The sequence below is a fragment of the Muntiacus reevesi genome, chromosome 4 (genome assembly GCF_963930625.1).
Source record: "Muntiacus reevesi chromosome 4, mMunRee1.1, whole genome shotgun sequence".
Taxonomy (NCBI): domain Eukaryota; kingdom Metazoa; phylum Chordata; class Mammalia; order Artiodactyla; family Cervidae; genus Muntiacus; species Muntiacus reevesi.
In genome coordinates, this window is record NC_089252.1 from 159,120,278 (window position 1) to 159,138,041 (window position 17,764).

The 17,764-nt window shown below is 38.8% G+C and overlaps 1 protein-coding gene and 1 pseudogene across 1 annotated transcript; one reads left to right on the top strand and one right to left on the bottom strand.

The window, feature by feature from the left end:
• Positions 1-294: 294 nt before the first annotated feature.
• LOC136166144 (lysozyme C, milk isozyme) lies at positions 295-5,454 on the bottom strand. The gene is made up of 4 exons (XM_065932182.1): positions 5,319-5,454; positions 3,730-3,894; positions 1,626-1,704; positions 295-361 (listed from the first exon to the last, which is right to left on the bottom strand). The coding sequence occupies exons 1-4, from the start codon at positions 5,452-5,454 to the stop codon at positions 295-297; spliced, it is 447 nt and encodes a 148-aa protein (XP_065788254.1).
• A 3,330-nt stretch (positions 5,455-8,784) lies between these two features.
• Positions 8,785-8,890, top strand: LOC136167957 (U5 spliceosomal RNA; annotated as a pseudogene).
• Positions 8,891-17,764: the final 8,874 nt, after the last annotated feature.

Genomic DNA, 17,764 nt, shown 5'->3' on the forward strand with positions numbered 1-17,764 from the left:
AGTCTGGGTTATCTCTTTGAAGAACTAAATGTACCAGAGATACATTTGATAATGAAGATTTTAGACAAATATTCACCAGCATTAGTTCTGTTAGCAAGCTCAAAATTGTCGTAGGCCTAATATCAAACAATAAACATGTGAGGTAAACATCAAGCCTCTTAGAAGAAAGACCACATGCTCCTGCTTCTGTAAAAACATTATTTGTTTGAAAGAATGAAAGCATAACCTTTTACTCAACGATTACTTCCTTAATATGAAAAAGAGACAAAATGAGCTGACGATGAAACTCCACAGTTACACTCCGCAACCCTGAACATAACTCCTGAGATCTCGGTTTTGACAGTGTTTTCTCCATGCTACCCTGTAGAAAAAGATGAAACAAATGATAGTAAGATGGAAACATATCTTCATTGTATTATACATACTTCAAATCCTTTTCGAAAACAAAAGAGTTTATCAGTACATGAAATACAAGCTACAGACAGATCCAAATATTGCTATTTATTAACTGGAGATATGTATACCGGGGACGTCACATCTCCACAAACCTACACTGTAGCACAGAATGCCGAACACAAGTGTCGAGTCTTGTGACGTCCACAACAGCACTGCAAAGTGCATTCCACATTTCCTTAAATCCGAAAATAATTTCAAGGTATTGTGTAGAGAATCTTACAACCTCTAGAAATTCCCTAAAATAAACTGAGTAGTAAAAGAGAAAAAGATTCTGAATCAGGTAAAATAGGTTGTTTCTGTGTAATACACTGTTTAGCCTAAATCTAAAGCTGTAATTTTCAATTCTCAGAAGCATGCTATAGTCTTTGGAATATTCTCTCGCTTCTCTCATATCAGCAGGATAAATCAGCTCTCCTCTTTAATGCTTAACACATACCATGCTCTGTAACAGAAACTAAAGATTCATAAGATTAGTCTTATCCTAAAGACTAATCTATACTTGTTGTAGGTCCATTATACTTCAAACACAAAGATACAAACAACCTCATAGGAAAGTGGTCAGATCTGTGGTCACCTGGTGTGGGGCTTGTAAGTGGGGTGAGGGATAAGGAACTGGACAAAGGCAGTGGAATGTACCACACCTGTAGTTATAATAGTAGGGATGCAACCTACCACAGGCCTGTGCTGGTGGCTCAGTGGTAAAGAATCCGCCTGCAATACAGGAGATGCGGGTTCGATTCCTGGGTTGGGAAGACCCGCTGGAGGAGTAAATGACAACCCACTCCAGTATTCTTGCCTGGGAAATCCCATGGACAGAGGAGCCTGGCGGCCTACAGTCCATGGAGTTGTTAAAGAGTTGGACACAACTTAGCAACTAAACAACAAAAGTACAATATACAACATGACAAATACAATTAACATTGCTATATGTTGTATATATACAAAGGATGCTGAGGTTAAATTTTAAGACCTTTCATTCCACAGAAATTTTTTTCTTCTCTTTCTCAAATTTTGTATCTATATGAGATAAAGGATGCTTACTAAGCTTATTGTGATAGTCATTTCATGATGAATATAAATCAAATCACTTTGCTGTACACCCTAAACTTTTACTGTGCTCTATGTCAATTACATCTCAATAAAACTGGAAGGAGGGGGGGGAAACATACCATGCTTTGATGCCGTGTGGATCTCTGACAATCCTCTTTGCACATGCTACAGCTTGAGTGATGTCATCTTTCAGCAAAGCTGAAAATGAAGTGGTGAGAAATGAAAACAATCTTCACAGAAATTTCATTTTAAGTTTAGGTTCAGTCAGCTTTATTCTCTTAGACTGAGGAAAGAACAACTAGTATTATTTTTAAAGGGTCCTTTTATCTGTGTGAATGTTGGAGGAGAAGTCTTCCTTCATTCCATCCCATTTGGTATGAAATAAAGCATTCTGTTTCTCATTTACCAAAGTCAGTGGATGTTCAGGAACTATTAACTAATGTGATACAAGGGACTCTTTTTACTAGGCAGTGTAAAAACAAAACAAACAAGCAGAAACAGTCTAGCAGTTTTTTTACTCAGCATTTCTCCTAATGGAAATTTATCCTAAAGAAATCATGGTATGTACCCAAAGACGTGTGTAGAAAATGTTTCATAGCAGTTAATATAAAAGGAGAAAATGGAAACAGCCCAGTGCTTAACAATAAGAGATAGACTGAGGGACCCCCTGGCGGCCCAGTGGTTAAGAGTGCACTTTCCAGAGCAGGGGATGCTGGTTCAATCCCTGGTGGGGGAAGGAAGATGTCAGATGATGCAGGGCAACTACGCCTGCACATCCCAACTAGGGAGAAGCCTGCGTGGCACAATGAAGATCCTGCCTGTGGCAACTAAGACTTCACATGGCCAAAAATAAACAAAGAAATGTTAAAGAAGAAGTGGATTGATAAATTATAGAATATCTACACAGTATAACTCTATTCATCTTAAAAAGTAATAGACTGGTATTTGTTAACAAAAATCATTTTGTGTTGTAATAAAGAGCAAATTGTAAAGCTGTAAATTTAGTAACAATTTCTTTTATGTTGAAACACATTGCTTTTATGTTCGCATGTGGATAAAAATGTGCATAATATAGCCTTAATTCATTCACATGAGTGATGTAGATTCTGAAAGATGTGGATACTAAAGGTTACCAGTGATCATGCATCTCTCAGTATTAAAAATTTCTATTCAACTACCACAGGTTATTCTATAATGTAAAAAATATTTATAAATATTATTTTTTATTGTTAAATATTTTATTTTTAAAATATTATTTTAAAATATTTTAAAAAATAAATTAACTGGATACAAAATAATATTCTAAATACATCTTTTTATTAGGATTTTGAATGTTTAAAACTATAACTCAGTTTTGCAATATTTTTTTCACTATTTTATGCACTAAAGATTCATATGTTATCTCTAATTTAAAAGGAACTCAATAGATTATTTATTTCATCCCAATTAAACAACTCTGTAAATTAACTTGTTAGAATGATTATGCTTATAAAGGCACTGTGTTTTTTGGAGATGCAAACCAAAGAATTTAGAAATGAAATGTCATAATGTTTCTAAATCAGTTTAAAATCACTCAGCAAAAAAAACCCCATATACATAAAAGAAGTAAATATGACAAAATGTAAATAACTGTAAAAGTACATGATGAGCATATTGATGTTTATTATGCTAATGTTTCTAATTTTCCGTATATTAAAACATTTCATAATAAAAAGTAAAAGTTATATTTTAAAAAGGCCACACATATTCCTCTCCTTTGGTTAACCACTAATCCTTTCATTTTTCAATAAAGGAGTGTAGATTAAAAAAAAAAAAAAACCCGTATAACCAAATTACCCCTAAACCTCCCCAAACAAGGAAAGCAGTAGGAATGGCACTGTTCTTTACAAAGCATCAACATGTCCAGTTATGATGAAGTGATAGGTCACTCCAGAAACTCCTGTATGTTAGTAAACAGTAATCTTTTATGATACCAGCTCTTTAATTTCTTACTTGAGGAATTATGAGGAGCAAAATAAGCAGCTTTAGGAAGTTAAGATGGAATTTTTCAAGGTCCTTGATGAGCCCTTCAAGACCTTTTTATTTCTGTTGACTCTTGACCTAAAGGATCATTCCAGTTTTCCCATAAGATGTTTACAGAAAAACCTGAACAAACTTTTTGGATAACCCAACAGGTATAACTAGAGGGGTCCTGTGCCATCACGCCACATTATCTTGTCTTACCACTGCAGGGTATACGACAGGCGTTAACTGCTTTTGGGGTTTTGCCATCATTACACCACCAGCGGCTATTGATTTGAAATATCCCATAATCAGTGCTCTTGTTTCCACGATTGTAGTTTGTAGCGCGTGTGTTGTAATTGCTTTCCCATCTGGCCAAACACATCCCTGAAAAAAAATTAGTAATAAACAGCAACACGACATGACTTATACGTCACAGCATAATTAGTTCTATTTAATTCTACTTTACTAACAACTTGTTTTATAAGTATAAAGATGTGTTTTACTTGTAAAATATTTTAACACTTTCATGTTAAAGGGCCCTTAAAAGAATGCTTTTGTTAGCAAAACATTGGTTAATACTAATGAAACAAGTAACATATTTTAAAAAATATTAAAATAGATGTTTCCTCCATTGCTATTACCTTTCCCCTGCTCCCATCCCTTACATAAGATTCAACTTAGAATAGAAAAATCGACAGAGTTGAGTGGATTCAGTCGTTAGCGGCATGTGTGTGAGGTAAGGCGCTTCAGTCATGTCTGACTCTATGCAACGCCATGGACTGTAGCCCGCCAGGCTCTTCGGTCCATGGGATTTTCCCACACAAGAATACTGGAATGGGTAGCCATGCCCTCCTCCAGGGGATCTTCTCAACCCAGATCTTAAATCCATGTCTCTTGCATCTCCTGCATCAGCAGTTGGATTCTTTACCACTGCACCACCTGGGAAGCCCAATTAGTAGTATATGCATATGCTAATGGAAAAATACTTTTATCAGGGAAAATAGGAGTTTTTGAGAGAAAAAATATTTCTTATGATACTGAAGTTGAATTTGGATATCAAATTAGAATCCAGAAAAGAGTCGTAGAATAGGAAAGACTATGTTATCCATCCATCCATCTAGCCAGTTACTCATTCATTCAAAAATAGTTTTGGAGGGGAAATGCCTGAATTCAGTCTGAAAAATACAGTGATGACATTGACAAATATGGACTAAAATGCACAGTCACTTTTCCTTAGGACACATCTTGAATTTTGTGGAAGAAAATGAAAAATAATTAATCAATTGGAGTCAGAATAATAAAATATCTTTCAGGCTGCATTTCAGGGATTCTTATATAGATATTGATTGAGGGGTAATAGGTTCCTTCTGTCCCTGTTTTAAGAGTTCAATGAAATCTATAAAAACTTTGCCCAATGTCATGGTAGGGGGACTAAAAATGAGAAAATACTGCCTTATTCAGCCTTGCAGAACTCAAGTTCCAAACTGGAAATGGATAGAGTCAAACACCAATGGCTTGACAGACATACCCCAGGTACTGAAATATATTTTATAGTCAGCCTCCATATGCCAACCAGCAAATTTAGTGGCACTTCTAATTGTATAGAATTTAACCCTCCCATGCTTCAATCCTTTACCCAGTACATCTGATTCTAAAGGAACCATTGAAGTTTTAACCATTGTAAATGTACAAATCTGCCAAGAAATAAGAAAAGTCCATTCACACAATATCCCTTGTTATTCATCCTCTATTAGTATCTGTTCCATAGCTGGCTAACTATTTGGAAGGAGGAAGAATAGTTAACTTACAGTTTGCCAGGCTGACTCCCCGATAGCCAGCCAATCCAAGTCTTTTCAGAGTTCTGGCAAGCTCACACCTCTGAAACTTCTTGCCCTGAACAGTGGCAGAAAGGAGGAGAAGCCCCAGAATTAGGAGAGCCTTCATGTTGACTGACAAGCCAGAAGTCCAGGGTGACCAGGGTGAGCTGGACTTGGTATTTAACACCTTTTCACTTCCCCCTTCTCTGACCAGTTTGGGGGGCTCCACCCTTGGAGGCATGTGGAAAGCAGGGCCTGTGTTTTGGTCCACTGACTTTAAAAGTTTTCTTCCTTCTGTTTAAAGGAATATCCTGATATCCTAAGTATTAGCCTGCAGGAAAATAATAAAACGAGATTGCTTAACAACCTTGCTCAGGAAGACCTGGGATTAGCACTATAGTCCAAAGAGGAACTTCCTCCCATTTAAACACAAATTTGAGCAACTATAAAGAAGAAAAAAAACCCTGAATATTTTACACAACTGAAAATGAGCTCAAATCTTTCACAGTTTTTTTTTTCATTATGTTGTTTTATGTGCTTTCACTCTGTTGTCTTCATCTTTTTCACTTGAAATTATTATATATATATTTTTTCCACAGAACAACATGACATCCTGCCCGGTGTTCTGATAGGCATCTAGCGCTACACCATGTTGTTCAACCAGATTCCTCTACTAACTTCTTTGGTGTCTATTGTAAATTCTTACTATGAATCAGTGTTTTACTATGATAAGTAAGCTCACGAGAACAAGATTCCTAATTCCTTTCTGACAATGCCTTACTTCACATTTCCATGTTAGAACATAAAAGGTCATTGCAACGCAAAAGAACTTAACAGTAAAACCTGAAGAGGGATAACAGAATATGCCACCCAAAATCTTCCCCTTTGGCATAAGGATTATTTTGAGATGAAGGCAATTAAGAGGAAGCAGATCCAAGAAAAATTCTCTGCCCTCCCCCTAGTTTCCTAAAAGCAGAACATAAATTTGTGCAGATATTAATCACCAGCAACTATTGATACTTATCAGCCCCAAGACAGCACTAGAGGGCTGACAAAACAACCTTTACTGAGTAGCTAGTATCTTCCATTAGCTTTTAATGTATTTATCATCCCACAATCTGCCACACTTGAAGCTAGAACTCTTTTCCTATGTCTTGTAGCTACTCTAAAAATGTATTGTTTTTTGATTAAGATAATCTGTAAATCCTGGTTCTAGCCATGTTTTTGAGTTACTGCTGCCTGTATTTCTCATAAGTATATATGAAATGTACATGTTAACAAACATGTTTGCTTTTCTCTTAATTTTTTGTCACAGAGCCCCAGCCAGAAACCCTAAAAGGGTAAAAGGAAGCAAATGTTTCTTCTTGTACAGTTTCTAGTGATGAGGATGAGACAGTGAAAGACTAGAACACTCCACTCTCCCTGGAGACTGCAGTTGAGATATGGGATAACTGACAACAGACCATCAGGAAGTAAGAATTCTTACCATGTCAGTCCCCTGGACATGTTTTGAACAATGGACTGGTTCAAAACTAGTAAAGGAGTACGTCAAGGCTGTATAATGTTACCCTGCTTATTTAACTTATATGCACAATACATCATGTGAAATGCCGGGCTGGATGAAGCACAAGCTGGAATCAAGATTGCAGGGAGAAATATCAATAACTGCAGATATGCAGATGACACCACCCTTATGGCAGAAAGTAAAGAGGAACTAAAGAGCCTCTTGATGAAGGTTAAAGAGGACAGTGAAAAAGCTGGCTTAAAACAACATTCTAAAAACTAAGATCATGGCATCTGGTCCCATCACTTCATGGCAAATAGATGGGGAAACAATGGAAACAGTGACTGACTTTATTTTCTTGGGATCCAAAATCACTCTTGATGCAGTGTGTGACTGAAGCCATGAAATTAAAAGACACTTGCTCCTTGGAAGAAAAGCAAGACAAACCTAGACAACATATTACAAAGCAGAGACATTACTTTGCCTACAAAGGTCCTTATAGTCAAAGCTATGGTTTTTCCAGTAGTCATGTATGAATGTGAGAGATGGACAATAAAAAAGGCTGAGTGCCAAAGAACTGATGCCTTTGAACTAAGCTGGAGAAGACACTTGAGAGTTCCTTAGACAGCAGAGAGATCAAACCACTCAATCTTAAAGGAAATCAACCCTGAATATTCATTGGAAGTACTGATGCTGAAGCTGAAGCTCCAATACTTTGGCCACCTGATGCATAGAGTCGATTCCTTGGTAAAGATCCTGATGCTGAGAAAGACTGGAGAAGTGGATGACAGAGGATGAGATGGTTGGATGGCATCACCAACTCACTGGACATGAGTTTGAGCAAACTCTGGGAGCTGGTGACGGACAGGGAAGCCTGGCGTACTGCAGACCATAAATAGTCACAAAGAGTCAGACACGACTGAGCTATTGAACAACAGTAATAACAGTCTCCCAGCTCTCTGCCTGTAGTGCACAGTCAAGAGAGGAGGATAAAATTTCTCCTTGTCCCTTCCTTTACAAATTCACATGGCAGGAGAAAAACATTTGTGAAAACAGATCTTGAATTGTGACTCTTGTGAATTTGTTTCTGGTCATCAACACCTATGGTTATTGATTCTTAGCCTCCCAGAAAGAGTCATGGTTTCCTTTGTCTCTCTCATGTGTCGTAAGGATGAAAAACCACAAGAAGAGAATCTCTATTTGTCTTGTTTTATATACTGAGAACTTTTGTAATGAGTGAGAATATTCCCTCTGATTTCTGCCACTTGGGTGATGCATGTTGTCTGTCAGGCTTATATTAGCAGCTAGCCAGCCAGCTAGAAGCCTAAGACCTGAAGTTACAGGCAAGCTTCTCTTTGTCCAACTAGGCCAGCTGTCAGGGGAGTTTGTCTTAATAAAGTCATAATGGGCCTTTATCACTTCTATAAGATTGGGAGGGGAAGATCAGAGAACAAATGTCAAGAACTACAGATGGCGATCAGCCAGTGTACTTATGTAAATACTGATAGCCAGGAAACTGCTTTAACAGAAGTCCAGGAAATTTACAAAAAAGCTTGATTTATTGTCCTTTACTCTGTAAGCAGAACCTACCAGGTCCAGACCTTTGTGTATTTGGGGATGGCATTTCACACACAAAAAATTACTGAACTAATCTACCTACCATTAAAGAAAATAAAAGATTATAGCAATTATCTTGGATTTCTGCTAACAGGCAAATATATCCCTGACTTCCTTCTTAGATAAAATCTACAATTCCTAATCCCTTGAAATATTGATCTTATATCTTTGAAATGTAGGCATTCAAAAAGATAATTGTTGGCTAAAGCAACCTTGGGACTGGAAAAAAAAATAGAGAGAGATTTTAAAACCAAAATGCTATTTAATATTTCCATAACTCTGGTGCCATAAACTCCCTTGCCAGGTCCCCGATAAGATATCTATTAAAGACAAGTAATACTCTGATTTCTCTTCCTATCATATAAATATTTCGCTTTTTACTAAAGATTTCTGTGGAGAAGAATAATTCTGAGATCAAGAGGGAGATGATATATGTATAATTATGGCTGATTTGCATTGCTGTACAACAGAAACCAACAACATTGTAAAGCAATTTTCCCCCATTTAAAAACAAATTTTAAAAAAGACAAGTAAAAATCTTAAAAAGTCTTCCCATAAATATTGGTAAAAGGCTTCAGCCATCTGAGTGGACAAACTTAGCTTGTTCCATCTGCCAGAAACAGCATTTATATCCAACTATTCTTAGTTGCCTAGAGAAGGAAATGGGAACTCACTCTATATTCTTGCTGGGAGAACTCTAAGGACAGAGGAGCTACAGTCAATGGCATTGCAGAGCCAGACACAACTTAGCTACTGAAAAACAACAACAAATTCTTGCTTAATAGTTATAAGAATATAAATTTTCTCTTCAATATCTTTAAAAACTATTCTAAGTTTGGCCTAAGGTGCAGTGGGAATGTTTTAGGATTTTTAATCCCTTAAAGGGAGTTCGCTTCCTGCCCTAGGAATTTGCTACCAGTTGATAATTGTCTAAATGAATATTCTTATGTTTCAAAATTAGTTCTCATGAGTTTACACTATTCTGGGCCTCTGCCAAGTGATTTTTATCATGAGTTTTGAGCTTCCCTGGTGGCTCAGAGGGTAAAGCATCTGCCTGCAATGCGGGAGACCTGCGTTCAATTCCTGGGTTGGGAAGATCCCGCAGAGAAGGAAATGGCAATCCACTCCAGTATTCTTGCCTGGAGAATCCCATGGACAGAGGAGCCTGGTAGGCTACAGTTCACGGAATCACAAAGATTTGGACACAACTGAGCAACTTCACTTTCACTTTTGTGTTTTTGAAAGAAGAGGGGAGTCTATATACAGATCTTCCTTGATTTACTGTGGATAACATTCTAATATTGGACTTCCCTGAAGGTAAAGTAAAGAATCGGCCTGCGACAAGGGAGACCCAGGTTCAATCCCTGAGTGGGGAAGATCCCCTGGAGAAGGAAATGGCAATCCACTCCAGTATTCTTGCCTGGAGAATTCCATGGACAGAGGAGCCTGGTGGGCTACAATCCATAGGTTCACAAAGAGTCAGATATAAGGCCATCATAAATTAGAAATAAAGTCAAAAATGCATACTATACACCTGACCTACCAAACATCATAGTTCTGATCAGCATACATTAAACTTTCCTGGGACACATGCATTAGCCTACAGTCAGGCAAAATCATCTGACACAAAACCTATTTTATGATAAAGTGTTGAATATCTCATGTAATATATTGAATATGCTCCCAAAAATGGAAAACAGAAAGGCAGTCTGGGTACAAAATGGTTTTAAGTATATTGGTTGTTTACCCTCATAAAAAATGTCACTAGTCTGGGACAAGATCATATTTCAAACTCCAAGTATATTCTGTACTGAATGCATACCACTTCCACACCATTGTAAAGTTGAAAAACCTTAAGCCATCGAGAAGTTGGGGACTTTCTGTATTGTAATATCAAATTCAGACACAGGGTGTGCCATGTTCCAGGCATTATGCTGAAAAGCTTAATATGTATTTAACTCACTTTCTCCCCTTGAAAAAGGTATTGCCAACATCCCCATTTTACAGATGAGGAAACAGAAACCCACTGAAATTCAGCAATTTGCCCATGGCCCCTCTGGGAGTGAGTAAAAGGCCACCCTGCTGGTGCACCGCTATTTCTCTAAGCTCTACCCAATTTTTCAGTAAAACTGCCTAATAAGTGCCCATCTGAATACCTCTAATGGGCAGTTCATCTGAAGCAGTTGGGATCTCTGGGAAGTGGATATACAGGCTTGATGTCAGAGTGCTTTATCATCCTTCCTTTTATTGTTGCTGAACATTTAGCATTCCATTTAAGCGGTTATGCTAACTTCCATAGAAGGAGACGCCTACCTGTATTTTTGTTTATAGGTTCTGTTGCGTGCAAGAAGCTGACAGGGCAGATAATCATACGCTGTGTTCATTGTGCTCATTGTTAGTAGGGGAATTACTTGGATCCAGGAGAAGAATGGCTCCAGGGGGAAGTCACAGTTCCCAGGATCCACCAAATACTTTCTTCCTTATCAAGAATGAGCCTCTCCAAAGAAACACAGGAAACTGAGTATGCAAATTCTTGAAAGTATACCCTTGTCTGGAGTGAATCACTACTTGCTTAATTCAGGGCTTAATTAAGAAAACAGCTGTATAAGGTAAGGATTGGAGGAAAAAAGGGGGCTGGGGTGGTGGTGATGGAAATGGTGCTGGAAAGAAGTGGGCAGGATAAATAACTGTCAAGTGAACTGTATTAATTCCATCTATAAGTTTTTTGTGTTTTTTTAATTTTTGCTGGTGTTGGATTTGGGGGAGCTTGGGGGTTTTGGTTTCATTTTGGTTTGTTTTTTGGCAGGTCTTTCTCTTTAATTCTACAGGGTGAGAATGACCAGGTAGACGACAGACCTTCTGATCTTAGTTAAAGTTTCCAAAGTTATCTGTTACTCACTTGGTGGCTGTTGAACTCAGAAAGCTCCTCTTCCTCTTTCTGAGAAAGGTGAGTATTTGGCATTTTTAGAAGTTTGCACACAAACAGAAAACATCAGGATTCTGTAAATTTCAGAAGCAGCTGAGTTTTGGCTTTGTGTCTGCGAGAGAGTTCCTTTAACCAGGAGAGTTGGTTTTAATCTTTCTAAGCTAGGAGGCTTACCTTGGATGCTCCCCTGTTTTCAGCAGCCACAGGTCTGCTTGTTGCCTAGTGTGTGCCTCCTCCTCTTGCTTTAGCCACCCTGTGTGGACACGGGAGATTAATTAAACCCTGTGCAGTTCCTTTTCTCTGAAGTGAAGCTCTAAGAGACTCTAATTAAGAGGATGTTCTGATTTTCAAGTGAGAAATTTGCTAAAGTTCTAGTCATTCTGGAGCACCACCCTGAGGCATCTTGCCACAAGGTAGAATCCTTGAATTATGGGAGGCAACAACTTAAATTCAAATCTTTTTCTTGCATAAGTGATCTCTCAAGGAAAATGTTCCTAGTCCACCACTTTTAGGTAAAACTGCACATGTTATTACCTGTGTGATTGATAAAAGATGCTTATCTGAGAATACACAAGAAAATACTTCTGAGATACTTAGAAACTGAGAACTTGTCTGTCAGCTTTCAGGAAAACCCAAACCTCATTGCCTTTGTTCCAGATAAACTTTCTGTGGGATTTTGTGTGCTGGGGAAGCATATGTGCTTCAAGGAAGACAAAGAGTTAGCGTGCAGGGTGTGGATAAGGCCGCGAATGATGAGGCCCTGTGTCATGTCTGTGTCACCCTCCACCCGCATCTTGCTTTTAAAATTTTTGTTCTTTTGCAAGTAAGGTGATCCAAGCAGAGGAATAGTAGGTCTCGGGAGAAGAGTTGCTATGAAGCTAGTCGTTGGAAAATGGCAGTGTCTAAGATTTGTTGGATGATATTTCAAGACTGAAATGAAGCTATTACTCTGTTTCTTTATGGACCACCTGCAGAATTACCAGAGGTGGTTTTTAAAAGGAAGATTTTTCTATACTCCACTCCAAAGCTACTACTAAGCCCTGAGAATCTGCTGCCTTAACAAGCACCCCATGATTTTTCATACATTAACTGTAAATCTTAGAGCTCTGCAGAGTATTTGATAGATTAAAAGGATATATCCATGTGGACAGTTCTCTCTCTTTAAACAAATTACTTCCACATTGAGAGTAATGGCCAGGCTGCAGAGAGACTCCCTGCCTGTTTCATTTATCCCTGGAAAGGACCCTGTGCCTTGACCATGGCTAATTGGATTTTAGTTAGACTTGGATACAAGGCTGTTGATCAATTTATATGATCGACTTTCTTAAAATTTCAAGTTAAGAAGCAAAGCAATTGCAGTTAGTCCATGATGGGTACTCATATACCAGGGGACTGAATACACCAGTGGGCCTTGTATCAGGGGCAGAGAGAGAGAGACTGCAAAGACAAGTTGAGCCTCTACCACTGGACAGCCTTGCCCTATCCAGGTACATACAATTGGATAGGTTTTGGCAAAAGGTTTGTCCCAGTTTCTCTTGGTAAACCAGGTTTGGTCGTTATATTAGTCATACATTGCCATACCTAGTTACAAAATTTTTTTTCTTGTGTTTAGGACATTAAACATGTACTCTTAGCAAATTTGAACATGCGATAGAGTATTGTTAACTAAAGTCACTGTGCTGTATGTCACATCCCCGTGACTTGTTTTGTAACTGGAAGTGACCCCCTTCACCTGTTTCTCCCACTCCCCATCTCCTTCCCCCGCTTCTGGCAACCATCCATCTGTTCTCCAAACCTATAAGCTTGGTTTTCTTTCCTGTTGTTGTTGTTTGTTTATTAGGCCATGTGGATCTTTGTTGTGGCCCTTGGGATCTTTGATCTTCACTGGGGCATATGGGATCTTTAGTTGCAACATTTGGGATTTTTTTTTTTTTTTTAATTGCATCACGTGGGATCTAATTTCCGGACTAAGGATCGAACCTGGACCCTTGCAGTGGGATCATGAACTCTTAACCACTTGACCACCAGGGAAGTCCCTGTTGGTTCATAAAGTATTTGTCTTTCTCTGACTAGTTTCACTTAACATAATGCCCTCAGTTCAGTTCAGTTCAGTTGCTCAGTCGTGTCTGACTCTTTGTGACCCCATGAACCGCAGCATGCCAGGCCTCCCTGTCCATCACCTCCTCCCAGAGTTTACCCAAACTCATGTCCATTGAGTTGGTGATGCCATCCAACCACCTCATCCTCTGTCGTCCCCTTCTCCTCCTGCCCTCAATCTTTTCCAGGATCAGGGTCTTTTCAAATGAGTCAGGTCTTCGCATGAGGTGGCCAAGGTATTGGAGTTTCAGCTTCAACATCAGTCCTTCCAATGAACACCCAGGACTGATCTCCTTTAGGATGGACTGGTTGAATCTCCTTGCAGTTCAAGGGACTCTCAAGAGTCTTCTCCAACCCCACAGTTCAAAAGCATCAATTCTTTGTTCGCAGCTTTCTTTATAGTCCAACTCTCACATCCATACATGCCCTTAAGGTCTATCCATATTGTCACAAGTGTGAGATTTCTTTTTTTTAAATGGCAGAATAGTATTCCATTGTGTATATATATACATATATACTACATCTTCTCTATCCATTCATCCATTGATGGATACATAGATTGTTTCCACACCTTGGCTATTATAAATAACGTTGCAATGAAAATGGGATGTCAAATAAGCATTTTTTTTCAGATAAATATCCAGCAGTAGGATTGCTGAATCATATGGTAGTTGTATTTTTAATTTTTTGAGGAACTCCATACTGTTTTCCATAATGACTATACCAATTTACATTCCCACCAATAGTGCACAAGTGTTTCCTTTTCTTCATATTCTGGTCTCTCTCTCTCTCTCTCTCTTTTTTTTCCTGCCGCAATGTACATCTGGCAGGATCTTAGTTCCCCAACTTTGAATTGAATCTGGGCCATGACTGTAAATGCACTGAGTCTTAACCAGCAAGAGTTGTCATCTTTGTCTTGTTCCTCATCTTAGTGGGGAAAGCTTTCAGTGTTTCATCATTTAAGAGGATGGTGGCTTTGGACCTGTCATCTATGACTTTTTATGTTGAGGTACACTGTTTCCTCTATACCCACAATGAGAATTTTTATCATAAAGGATGTTTAATTTTACCAAATTCTTTTTATGCATCAATTGAAATGATCATGTTTTTACCCTTCATTTTGTTAATGTGGTATATCACAATTGATTTGTGTATATTGAACCATTCTTACATCCTTATACTAAGAATCATGGATTATGTACCTTTTAATGTGTTGCTGAATTCAGTTTGCTAATATTTTGTTGAGGATTTTTGCTCTATATTTATCAGGGATTTTGGCCTGTAATTTCCTTTTCTTGTGGTATACTTGTTTGGTTTTGGTATGAGGATAATGCTGGCCTCATAAAATGAGCTTGGAAGTGTTTCTTCCTCTTCTACATTTGGAAGAGTTTGAGAAAGACTGGTATTAGTTCCACTTCGAATGCTTGGTAGAATTCACCAGTGAGGCTTCCTGGTCCTAGGCTTTTGTTCATTGGGAAGCTTTTTGATTTCAATCTCCTTACTTCCCAGGTACCGCTAATGGTTAAGAACCCGCCTGCCGATGTAGGAGACTTAAGAGATGTAGGTTCAATCCCTGGGTCAGAAAGATCCCCTGGAGGAGGACGTGGCAACCCACTCCTGTATTCTTGTCTGGTGAATCCATGGACAGAGGGGCCTGGCAGGCTATGGTTCATAGGGTCACAAAGAATCGGGCACAACTGAAGCAACTTAGCACGCATGCAATCTCCTTATTAGTGATCAGACTGTTCATATTTTCTATTTGTTCATCATTCACTCCTGGGAAGTTGTATATTTCTAAGAATTTATCCATTTTTTTCTGAGTTATCCAACTTGTTGATGTCTAATGTTTTGTGGTACTCTCTTATGATCCATTGCATATCTGTGGTATTAGTTGTAATGTCACCCCATTCATCTCTGATTTTATTTGAGCCCCTTTTATTCTTGGTGAGTCTAGTTAAAGATTTGTCAGAGATCTTTTTCACTTTGTTTTCAAAAGTCAGGCTGTGGAGCAGGACAAGAAATCATTTGAATGGTAGTGTCAATTCCCCTTCTTAGTCTGAAACTGTGTTTTCCCTGTAAATACAGATATCAGGGACAAGTTTTCTTTTCATTCTACATGATAATGTCCTGGAGCTCAGAAAGAAAATAATTCCTTCATAATCCAGCTCACTTCCAGGCAGAGTAGGCACTCAGATATATGAGGGAGGGTAAAGTCCTTAGATCACAAAGACAGCAGTTTAGTAGAAAGATGCCTTCAAAACCAGAACTTTGAAATCTTGACTTTTTGACTAATTAGCTTTGTGAGCTTGAATAAAGGAAGCTGAGGAAAAAAACCTAGGCTACAGGGCCCTTTTTATTACAATAAATGCTAATCACAACCATTCTTTGTATTTCACTGCCCTTTGAAGACCTGTCAGCATGTTACGAAGATCTAGATCTCAGGTCTCACCAGCTGAAGGTGTCATGAAAGCCTTCTCTCAAAGACTGAGATTTAGAACTGTCATCTGTTCTGTGGTCCTCCTGAAGCCAGCTCCCGTGTCCCAGATGTAAACCTTGTATTATGTAGGAATCCCTAGGCCATCAGTAAACATCTCTGCATCAAGCTTTCAGCTTGGGGCCTTAGGCTGCTCTTGCCACAACAGACTTCAAGGTATACATATGACTATCCCATTAAATCCATGGTGGGTAGAGAAAGATGAAACAAATACTAAATCTGTATGGTGTTTGGTTCCACAGGGCAGGGTACAATCTCAGTGGGAACAGAGAGGGTGCAAGTTAGAAAAAAATGGATGGAGTAGTCTCCACTTACCCTCACTTTGAGTCTATGCAAATAAACATTCTCCTCTCCCTTGGTGACTTGATATTGCGATGAACCCAAATACTTGTTTTTCTGATGGTAGTCTGGAAATTTAATGGGTGTCTTTTTACCTCCTGTTTTTCTTTTTGATGTTCAGAACTTCTAAGAGGCAACCTACTAGGTCTGGGGTTGGCAAGTGATGGCTTTTTTCTTTTTTTTTTGGTAAAGTTTTATTGGCCCATAGTCGTGCATATTCATTTGTGTGTTGTCTGTGGCTACTTATGTACTGAAAGAGCCAAATTAAGTATCTGCGATAGAGACATGGCCTGCAAACCAAAAATACTAATTGTTCTTTTAAGAAAAAGTGTGTCAACCCCAGTAGGACTTCACTTCTCATGTAGGGCAATGGATTATGTGACTGGACATCAAGGCAAGGCACCTCTGAAGGTGAGCTTCAGTTCAGTTCAGTTGCTCAGTCGTGTCTGACTCTTTGCGATCCCATGGACTGCAATACGCCAGGCTCCCTGTCCATCAACAACTCCCAGAGCTTACTCAAACTCATGTCCATTGAGTCGGGGATGCCATCCAACCATCTCATCCTCTGTTGTCCCCTTCTCCTCCCACCTTCAATCTTTCTCAGCATCAGGGTCTTTTCCAAGGAGTCAGTTCTTCACATCAGATGGCCAAAATATTGGAGCTTCAACTTCAGCATCATTCTTCCAATGAATATTCAGGACTCATTTCCTTTAGGATTGACAGGTTGGATCCCCTTGCAGTCCAAGGGACTCTCAAGAGTCTTCTCCAGCACCACAGTTCAAAAGCATCAATTCTTCAGCACACAGCTTTCTTTATATATATATATACATATGTCCAACACTCACATCCATGAAGTGATGGGATTGGATGCCATGATCTTAGTTTTCTGAATGCTGAGTTTTACGCCAACTTTTTCACTTTCACTTTCATCAAGAGACTCTTTAGTTCTTCTTCATTTTCTGCCATAAGAGTGGTGTCATCTGCATGTGTGAGGTTATTGATATTTCTTCCGGCAATCTTGATTCCAGCTTGTACTTCTTCCAGCCCATCGTTTCTCATGATGTACTCTGCATATAAGTTAAAGAAGCAGGGTGACAATATACAGCTTTGGCATACTCCTTTCCAGATTTGGTAGCAGTCTGTTGTTCCATGTCCAGTTCTAACTGTTGCTTCTTGACATGCATACAGATTTCTCAGGAGGCACGTCAGGTTGTCTGGTATTCCTGTCTTTTTAAGAATTTTCCATAGTTTGTTGTGATCCACACAAATGCTTTGGCGTAGTCAATAAAGCAAAAGTAGATATTTTTCTGGAAGTCTCCATGATCCAACAGATGTTGTCAATTTGATCTCTGGTTCCTCTGCCTTTATTAAAACCAGCTTGAACATCTAGAAATTCACGGTTCACATACTGCTGAAGCCTGGGGCTTGGAGAATTTTGAGCATTACTTTGCTAGCATGTG